General features: G+C 38.0%; 3 protein-coding genes across 17 annotated transcripts in view; 2 read left to right on the forward strand and 1 right to left on the reverse strand.

Moving 5' to 3' along the window:
• The window catches only part of hppy (MAP4K3-like protein hppy), an 80,352-nt gene extending 78,459 nt beyond the window's left edge, over window positions 1–1,893 (reverse strand). For 4 of the 12 annotated variants that reach the window (XM_086550044.1, XM_086550042.1, XM_086550043.1 and 1 more), the window contains exon 1: window positions 1,579–1,827. In XM_086550044.1, coding sequence (XP_086406170.1) covers window positions 1,579–1,710 — 132 coding nt within the window. In that variant the 5' untranslated portion in view covers window positions 1,711–1,827. Of the gene's footprint in view, window positions 1–1,578 lie in introns of all 12 variants that reach the window. The other 8 variants (XM_043004093.2, XM_043004094.2, XM_043004092.2 and 5 more) reach the window with 5 other exon arrangements.
• Window positions 1,894–2,194: 301 nt separating this feature from the next.
• The window catches only part of LOC122245945 (flavin reductase (NADPH)), a 20,283-nt gene continuing 12,477 nt past the window's right edge, over window positions 2,195–10,000 (forward strand). The window contains exon 1 of the mRNA XM_043004114.2: window positions 2,195–2,367. Coding sequence (XP_042860048.1) covers window positions 2,286–2,367 — 82 coding nt within the window. The 5' untranslated portion in view covers window positions 2,195–2,285. The remainder of the gene's footprint in view (window positions 2,368–10,000) is intronic.
• LOC147469152 (methylglutaconyl-CoA hydratase, mitochondrial) lies at window positions 2,420–9,700 on the forward strand. 4 transcript variants are annotated; one of them, XM_043004109.2, is made up of 2 exons: window positions 2,420–2,541; window positions 8,356–9,700. In XM_043004109.2, exon 2 carries the CDS (start codon window positions 8,384–8,386, stop codon window positions 9,257–9,259), a length of 876 nt encoding a protein of 291 aa, XP_042860043.1. In that variant the 5' UTR covers window positions 2,420–2,541; window positions 8,356–8,383; the 3' UTR covers window positions 9,260–9,700. The 4 variants fall into 4 exon arrangements, with proteins under 4 accessions (XP_042860043.1, XP_042860046.1, XP_042860047.1 ...); XM_043004112.2 differs by lacking the exon at window positions 2,420–2,541 and adding an exon at window positions 2,597–2,621; XM_043004113.2 differs by lacking the exon at window positions 2,420–2,541 and adding an exon at window positions 7,490–7,513.

Genomic DNA, 10,000 nt, shown 5'->3' on the forward strand with positions numbered 1-10,000 from the left:
TAGGTATAATCAAACTACAATAATTAATATATAAATCTGTTCATATCCCTCTTCTATAATCAACTCTCATTAAGACCTCTTAACATTCAAAATCTTATAAATAAAAGAAAATGAAACCAAACAAAAAATTATTTCATACCTTAAAATCATAATATTAATAATAATACTAAAACAAATTGTCCAAATGAACTGAAACCTCTCCATTTCATACCTAAAAAATGCTAAATTTAGCCTCCCATTCCCCCCACTCAGTAAAAGGCCTAAAAATACAAAGCAAAACCCCCACTGCTAACCAATAAACAAAAGATAGGCCTATAACCTAGAAAGAGATAGAAAAAAAGTCCCAAAACAATAAAGAAAGACAAATAAAGATGAAATTAGATTAAGTCCCATTAAATTCAAAGAGTAGAAATAAAATCAATAACAGATTGCAGATCTTATTGTCAGACTAATCACTGGAACTAGAACGAAAAAATAAAAAAATGAAAACTAACAACATAACCAATAAAAACAGAGAGAAAGAAAAAAAACAAAAACAAAATTTCCATTAACAGCACAGCAAACGAGAGGGAGACTAAATCCCTATTCTCAAACAGCAAGAGAGAGAAGATGAGCAAGAGATAATCCCTTCACAATGAATAATAATAGAGAAAGATGACAAAGAAGAAGCAAGACAGAAAACGAGGACTGGAGAAACAAAATACCTGTGGTACATATGAAGACTACATGTTTACGAGAGACAAAACACAGCTTCCGAGACCGTACTTCTCCTCATAATGATAGTGGCCAAATTTAACCGAATCCAAGCTAAATTTGTCTATAATCTGTATAGGGTGCCCTGCAATCTAAAATGAAATCCAAAAGTGACACCATGCCAAGTGATCAGTGAGACGTCTGCAATAGCAACAGCCAACGACTCTCCAAACTAGTATACATTACTAGTGATGGCATTTGAACTCATTCCCTATTTGGTAATAACTTCTCGTAAAGGCCTACAAGTTCTTTTTCGCCTGAATATAAGTGGCGAAGCTTTAATGGCCTTTATTGGTGCACCGACGAGGCCAGTGGCTGATTTAGCGAGTCTTCTAAATGTTTACAGTTACTAGAATGAAAAAGATCTTTAGTAAAAGCCACAAAGTGAGAGAAAATAAACTGCGGAGAGAGAGAGGAGAGAAAATCCCATGGAACACAGTAATTAAGAAAATCCAATGATGACAAGCACTGAGCAAAGAGGAGAACTGGAGAGAAAGAAAGAAAACAATCCTCTTGATAAATGGGAAGAGAGAAAACCTACAACAATGAATGACAAGAGAGAGAAAAAATCCACAATGACAACAAGCACAGAGAGAAGAGGAGGGGAGAGAGAGAGAGAGAGTGAAGGAGGAGGAGAGAGAAAGAGATAGAAAAATAGAGAGCAGAGACAAAAAATAAAAAATCCCGACGACAAATAGCAAGAAAAAAAATCCCTGGCTACGTAGCAAAGGAGAAACCAAGGCAGCAAGGATAACAAGCGCAGGGAGAGGATGAGAAAGAAGGGGAGAAGGAGACAAAAACAAGCCCAGGTCCCACAGCCCGCACCTTGTAAACATCGCCGTAAGTCCCGCTCCCGATGCGCTGAATGAGTTCGTATTCATCCTGCGGGTTTCGGCGGCTGATATCCGACGCGAGGGCCGCCGCCGCCGCCGCCGCCCCGCCGCCGCCGCCCGCCATCACGCCCCGCCGCCGCCGCCGCTCCCACCACGCCCGAAAAGCCTTACGAAAGTCCTCGAAGCTCAAGAAGGCTCTCTGGCCCTCGTCCTTGCGCTGTTCCCGTGTTCAATTGACTGTTCCGCTGTTCAGGAACGGGATGGATGGACGGACCGAGCGGGATGGCGGAACGGAACGCTGGACCGGGGGCACGGAACGGGCCGGCGTTCGAGTTTCAGGGAATTTGGGGGGGTCGAGGGGCTAATTCATTGGAATTTGGTTGGTGTTGTGGTTTGCTTTCAGTGCACTGGGTTTTATATATTTGCGATTATGCGGTTATTTACTTTTTTTTTCAAAATACCTTTCATTTATGGCCTTAGAAATGTATAATTGTCCTCGGAGCCCTATCAGTACTGATATCACTAAAATTTCAATATGAAATAACAATAACACATCGAAATGACACCTTGGCTCAAAGGGTATTGCTTTCATACACAGACCTATCAAAAATAAGACAAGAAGAATCCACTCGTTTCCGAACGCACTGCCTTGAGTTTCATCATCAAATCGCTTTCCGTTTATCCTTATTTCGTGTAAAAATGGCCAACATTCGCCGCATCGTTATCTTCGGAGCTACAGGGAACACGGGTCTCTGTTGTACCGAGGCTGCTGTCGAGCTGGGTGAGTGAATGAGAGCCATATATTGGATAAAATAAAAGAAATTTGGTGATAATTTCCCGCCAGGCACGTCGTCTGTCGTGTTTGTGTGTTTGGTTGTTTTCGTTGTTTCTCTGCGACGTCGGGAGAAGGGCGCTTATCTCAGTCCGGCTTTTATCTGGGACATTTTGGGAGCAAGTAAGAGCTCGGCAGAAAGGATATTGAGTAGAGATAAGGCGAGAGGACGGGGAGGAAAGGGGAGAATAAGAGGAAATGGAGTGAGAGCCGTGTTATTTAACGGGGATAAAACGCCCATGTCAAACCGCACGTACACCGGCTGATTCAAGAACACTAATTCATTCTTTGATCCTTGGCTTTCTTGAAGGGACGTCCGACTCTCTTCATTTGAGAGATTGGTTGATCTGTTGATTAAGAAACATGGATGATATAGTGTTTATTCACTGTTATTTTCAAAATTTTATTGGGGTCTACCCACCCACCCTCCATTAACTTTGTTGCATTGCAATAGTATTAGTTCTTCCAAAGCATATTATGTACTCGTATTACCCTTGACATGTCACTGAAGATACCATAGATAGCCTATACACTGGTGAAAAAACTAAATTTTTGATAATGGAGATACCAGCCAAATTTTTTTTCTTTCCTTTTTTTTTTATCATAGCCCAATTATTCCGATCGTACTTGTTCACAATAGGACCATAAGAGATGACTGTGGCTCCTGCAGTTTGCATTTTGGTATAGGCCTACAGACCTCTCCTACATGTATTCAGCAAGACAGAGGCTGATGGTAAACCGCCCAAGTGGTCTACAAGGTGTATTATCTTGCCAGAATAAACGTGGAAGAAGTTTCCTTGCCTTTGCGGGAAGGCGAAGGGTGGAGACCACGGCACTATTGGACTTAGTTGCTTGAGCATTACTAGCGGACTTTGATAAGGGATTGTGGGCTTGTGTTTATTTTCTGCAGGTTATTCTTTGTTGCAAATAGCTCTGTTTATTAATGCGTTTTTTTTAATATTCATTTGATATTCTGAACAAGTACCATAATGATTTAGGCATAAAACGTTAAAAACTTAAAGTATGTATAACCAAAATGTTTATCAGTCAAAGCAGAGGAAGCTCAGTCACTGTCAGCTCCGTGCTTGGTGTTCGACAGGACAAGGAAACCCAATTTTTTTTTATATTTGATTTTATCGCTATTCTTCACGTGTACAAATTATTTATACAACAATTGTTGTCGTTATAGTTCCTTTATAAGACAATCCTGCTTATCATGCTGGACCTTGGCATGCTCTTGTTTGCTATAATTATGTTCATTTGAATATGAAAAGCAATATATATTTTTTAAAAGTCATTGTTGAAGATGTATATACAGTTTATGGTGAAGCATTGTCGAGATATTTTGTATTAGCCTCAAAATGGACTTTACTTTTTATTTTATTTTATTTTTTTGTTTTATTGCAAGAACGAAATTGTATATGATATTGATATATATATATATATATATATATATATATATATATATATATATATATATATATATATATATAATATATATATATATATATATATATATATTGTGGTGTGGATAGAAGCACTTGACAAAATTATATAGTGTGGATATATAAAGTCTGGCCTTATTTTAGTGACCGATATGTTTAGGTTCTTTTTAAAGTTTGAAGTTAATAAGCCATATAATTTTTTTTAATGTGTTTTTTGTATATAGATCATAGTAATGTGTTAGATAAACTAAACGTTTTGCTCTCCTTTAGCTTCTTTACTTTTTTTTCCTTTTTTTTTTTAATATCTTGAGATACAATTTTAAGATTTAAGAATTTTTTATTTAAAGATTAGCCTTTTCCATTTACTCACTATTATGGCTATCATAAGTAAGATTTTAATAGTTTTCAATTTTTAAAAGTTCTAAAGACCCACAAAAGTTAATTAATATGGTAAGGATATTGAAGGCAATGTATATGAATAACAAAATTTGACTAAAGAAACATAAATACATATCATAGATAATTTGGTATGATTGCAGTTTTGAATATACATATATTGCAAGGTAAACAGATCAGTGAATTCTCAGACATTTTTCTTCTATGAGGTAATAATTGCAAATCATGCATGGGCCACTACAGTCAACTTTATTTTTATTATTTATTTATTTATTTATCTATCTGTAAAGACAGATATGTACCATAAGTCACCAACGGGTCAATTAGCAAGCCCACTTGACCTCACCTGTTTATCCCATTCCTTGAATTTCAGGAAGAATGTTTTAAGTTTATTTACTATTAATTTTGCCATTAACATGATAATATTTGTAAATATACATTTTTTTTCTCCTGAAATTTCAAGTAACATGGTAAAGAGGTGAGTCAAGTAGGCCTACTAATTACCTCCTTGGTGACTAAGCACTTGAGTAACTATATTTGTGTAAAAAGAAAATAATGAGATATAACTCCTAGTAGACCATATGTGTCACCAGTGTCAAAAGGTTAAAAATGGAAGCTACCTTTTCATTGCAAGGATGTATATGTGCCAAGGAAAAGAGATCTTTGCAGGATTTATTCAGTAAAGTTACAAACTGTTGGATCTTCTTCCTCTTCTCCATCTTCTTCACCTTCTTCCTCTTCTTTTTCCTTTTCCTCTTCTTCTTTTTCTTCTTCTTCCTCCTCTTCTTTTTCTTCTTCTTCCTCATCTTCTTCTGCTTCCCTTCTTTCTCATCTTCTTCTGCTTCCCCTTTTTCCTCTTTTTCTAATTCTTCTAATTATTCTTCTTCCTCTTCTTCTAACTTTTCAACTTCCACTTCTTCCTCTTCTAATTATTCATCTTCCTCTTCCTTTTCTTCTTACTCTTCCTCTTCTAATTGTTCTTCCTCATCTTCCTCTTCTGATTCATCTTCTTCCTCTTCCTTTTCTTCTTCTTACTCTTCCTCTTCTAATTGTTCTTCCTCATCTTCCTCTTCTGATTCATCTTCTTCCTCTTCCTCTTCCTCTTCTAATTGTTCTTCCTCATCTTCCTCTTCTGATTCATCTTCTTCCTCTTCCTCTTTTTTTATTCTTCCTTTTCATCTTCTTCCCTTTCCTCCTTTTCATCTTCTTCCCCTTCCTCCTTTTCTTCTTCCCCTTCCTCCTTTTCTTCTTCCTCCCCTTCCTCCTTTTCTTCTTCCCCTTCCTCCTTTTCTTCTTCTTCTTCTTCCTTTTCTTCTTCCTCTTCCTCCTTTTCTTCTTCTTCCCCTTCCTCCTTTTCTTCTTCTTCTTCCCCTTCCTCCTTTTCTTCTTCTTCCCCTTCCTCCTTTTCTTCTTCCCCTTCCTCCTTTTCTTCTTCTTCCCCTTCCTCCTTTTCTTCTTCTTCCCCTTCCTCCTTTTCTTCTTCTTCCCCTTCCTCCTTTTCTTCTTCTTCCCCTTCCTCCTTTTCTTCTTCTTCCCCTTCCTCCTTTTCTTCTTCTTCCCCTTCCTCCTTTTCTTCTTCTTCCCCTTCCTCCTTTTCTTCTTCTTCTTCTTCCTTTTCTTCTTCTTCTTCCTCCTTTTCTTCTTCTTCCCTTTCCTCCTTTTCTTCTTCTTCCCCTTCCTCCTTTTCTTCTTCTTCCCCTTCCTCCTTTTCTTCTTCTTCCCCTTCCTCCTTTTCTTCTTCTTCCCCTTCCTCCTTTTCTTCTTCTTCTTCTTCCTTTTCTTCTTCTTCTTCCTCTTCTTCTTCTTTTTCCTTTTCTTCTTCCCTTCCTCTTTCTCTTCTTTCCTCTTTCTCTTCTTTCCCCCTCCTTTTTCTCCTTCTCCCTCCTCCTTTCTCTTCTTCCTCTTCCTCTTCTTCTCTTCCCTTCCTTTTCTTCTTCTCTTCCTCTTTTTCTTCCTCCTTTCTTCTTCTTCCTCTTCTCCTTTCTTCTCCTTTCTCCTTCTTCCTCTTCTTCCCTTCCTTTTCTCTTTTTCTCTTCTTCTCCTTCTCTTCCTTCCTCTTCTTCTTCTTTCTCTTTCTTTCTCTTCTCCTTTCTTCTTCTCTTCTTCTCCTCTTCTTCTCTTCTTCCCCCTCTCCTTCTCTCTCTCTTCCTCTCTCCTCTTCTTTTCCTCTCCTTCTTTCTCTTTTCCTCTTCCTTTCTCTCTTTTTCTCTTCTCCTTCTTTCTCTCTCTTCTTCTCCTCTTCCTTCTTCCTCTTCTTTCTCTTCTTCTCTCCTTCTTCTCTTCTTCTTCTCTTCTTTCTCTCCTTTCTCTTCTCTTCTTTCTCTTTCTCTTCTTCCTCTTCCTCTTCCTCTTCTCTCTTCTCTCTTCCTCTTCCTCTTCTCTTTCTTTCTCCTTCTTCTCTTCTCTCCTTCTTTCTCTTCTTCTATCTTTCTTTCTTCTCTTCTTCCTCTTCTCCTCTTCTTCTCTTCTTCCTCTTCTCCTTCTTTCTCTTCTTTCTCTTCTTCCTCTTCTCCTTCTTTCTCTTCTTTCTCTTCTTCCTCTTCTCCTTCTTTCTCTTCTTCCTCTTCCTCTTCTCCTTCTTTCTCTTCTTCCTCTTCTCCTTCTTTCTCTTCTTCCTCTTCTCCTTCTTTCTCTTCTTCCTCTTCTCCTTCTTTCTCTTCTTCCTCTTCTCCTTCTTTCTCTTTTTCCTCTTCTCCTTCTTTCTCTTTTTCCTCTTCTCCTTCTTTCTCTTCTTCCTCTTCCTCTTCTTCTTCTCTCTTCTTCCTCTCTTTTCTCTTCTCCTCTCTCCTTCTTTCTTCTTCTCCTCTCTCCTCTTCTCTTCTTCTTCCTCCTCTCCTTCTTCTCTCTTCTTCCTCTTCTTCCTCTTCTCCTTCTTTCTCTTCTTCCTCTTCTCCTCCTCTCCTTCTTTCTCTTCTTCCTCCTCTCCTTCTTTCTCTTCTTCCTCCTCTCCTTCTTCCTTTTCTTCTTTCTCTTCAACCTCTTCTTCATCATAAAGGCATTCCATATAAGATGTTAATTATTTTGTGTGTGTGTGTGTGTGAATATGAGAGAGAGTGAGTGAGAGTGAGAGAGTTTGTCCATACATCAAGGCTTATCACATCATTTTTTTATCAGTTCATATGAAAAGATTGTGCATGAGATGGATAAAAACACAAACCAGCTGATAGCCACGCAAGTTCCAAGACAGGCTCTGACAGAAATAATTTCACCAAATAGATTTCTCTTTTGGGTTGCCATTAGGGTGAAAGCTTAAGGCAATTTGCTTTGCTTAGTGTTTCTGTATACTCTTCACACATATTGAAATACAGATCTTGCTTTTCATATAGATTGACACTAGAGGCATGGACTGTTTACTATCGTTTTGTTTTAAAAACTTTTTTAATGCATGGATGGCCCCACTTTGTACTTAGTCACTAAGGATTCAGATACTAGGCCTACCAGTAGCGCTCACCTGTTGGCCCCATTTCTTGAGTTTTCACGAAAATTGATTTCTGTAAGTACTATTACCATTATTAATTTTTTTATCATTATTGTTATAATGTTAATAACAATAATGATAATAGGAAAGATTTTTTTTTTTAGTCTGGAAAATTTGAGAAATGAGGTAAATAATAAATTGAAGTCATCTAGGCCTGAATCATTATTGTCTATGCACTTGTGGAGCCATCTACATGTAAAAAAAATATATTTTTTAAAGCAAAGCCATAGTGGACGGTACATATATACATGCACATCAATAGACTATTATGAATCATTAGAGAGATATGATAAGTTGATGTTTTTCTTTCATGTCTTTTCCTTTCTTGCAATGTTTGATACTCTAGCATGATTCAAATTGTAATATAATTTTGTAATGCTATATGGAATTATAACAAATCTTATTTTCCATTCATTTTCTTACTGTTCTCCACACAAGCTGATTATTCTACATATTTATATGATATACAGGTTCAGACATCTACATTTTTTCTCTATTCATTTAAAATCGCTTAGATTTTTCATGTCTTTTATGTAAGCATATCATCGGTGTGGGTGTTACCAATCTTTCTTATACTTTCCTGATAGATCTTTTACAACACTGCCTTCAACTTTGCAGGTGAAACCCACCTCACTCTATTAGGAACATGATTCGCAGCGCAAGTGCCCGCTTGTTCCGTTCGGCTTGGGTAACTGTCCCCAGCCGTCGTTTTTCTTCAGCCAGCCCAGACGTTGTTGTGGAAAAGTTAACAGGCGACCATGAGGGAGTTATGGTATTCGGGTTCAACCGGCCAGCTGCCAAGAATGCAATCAGTAAGAATCTGCTGAAGGAGTTCATGGAGGCAATTGAGGATACCCGTCACAGCCGCGATGTAAGGGTTGTTGTGCTGCGGTCCCTAGTGCCTGGTATATTCTGTGCCGGTGCTGACTTGAAGGAGAGAGCCAAGATGAAGCCAGAGGAGGTCGGTCCCTTTGTTGCCAAGGCGCGTAGCTGCATTTCGGATATTGAGAACCTACCCATGCCTGTGATTGTTGCTCTTGATGGTGCTGCGCTCGGAGGGGGCCTTGAAATGGCACTTGCCTGCGACCTTCGTGTTGCAGCAGACACAGCAAAAATGGGTCTGGTGGAAACAAAACTTGCAATTATTCCAGGTGCTGGAGGAACCCAGCGACTACCCCGTATTGTTGGCACTGCGAAGGCCAAGGAACTGATTTTCACAGCTGCGATACTCAATGGCAAAGAAGCAGCAGAGATAGGCCTGGTCAACCATGTCACCCCCCAGAATGAGACGGGAGACGCAGCCTACCACAAAGCCCTAGAACTGGCAAAGAAAATCCTCCCCAACGGCCCCATTGGCGTCAAGATGGCCAAGACTGCCATCTCTCGAGGGATGGAGGTCGACCTTGGCACTGGCTTGTCCATTGAAGAGGCTTGTTATGCCCAAGTCATCCCAACAAAAGACAGAATTGAGGGTCTGATGGCCTTCAGAGAAAAGAGGAAGCCAGACTACAAGGGAGAGTAAAGAGGACATTAAGTACAAGGCATTGGATTTGTGCTAAATCCTCTTAGGCTACAAACAGAGATTTTAGACACAATGTACATTAGTTCAAATATATTGCTCTTTTGAGTTGTTACTGTTATTGAAGTTTCTTATATGTGGGTAGAAATGTTTTATATGATTTGGTTATTTACTTGATAGATTGAATATGATTGCCTGTTTGAAATTTCTTTAATATGGGTGACATTATTAACCTTTAAGTCAATAACTTGTAGCATGTTTTGATGTAGGATTAAGTGTAGAACTGGTGTTTATTTTTGTACTTAAGGATGTGCCATTATGGATTTATTGAATACTAACCACTTCAGTGTAAAAGTTTAAAGACCAGTTTTTTTTTATATAAATGTTGCATCATTTGTATTGAATAGTTGTTAGACATGTGGAATAAATGATTTTTGGTGGTCATTTTTGTTTTATTTTTGTCAGTTTATACCATAACAAAGCCATTGTTGTCAACATATTTCTTTTGTTTATTGCAATATGTTTATTTATTTTCATTTTTTTAGTGAACAAATATTAACAATGACTTCTTATTCATCCAAATTTGATTTGACTTAGAATTTTAATTATTGTGTTTCCCTATTTCTATTTTCATTTTCATTTTCTTTTTTTCTTTTTCTGTTTTCTTTAAACTTTGAAGAGCAAGATGGAAAATTAATTTATTGTTAAGATTAATGATTAGGCTGCTTTCCAAGTGCACAGGAA

The sequence above is a fragment of the Penaeus japonicus genome, unplaced genomic scaffold (assembly GCF_977035675.1).
Source record: "Penaeus japonicus unplaced genomic scaffold, GWHDUDI00000001_assembly GWHDUDI00000023, whole genome shotgun sequence".
NCBI classification, from domain to species: Eukaryota; Metazoa; Arthropoda; class Malacostraca; order Decapoda; family Penaeidae; genus Penaeus; species Penaeus japonicus.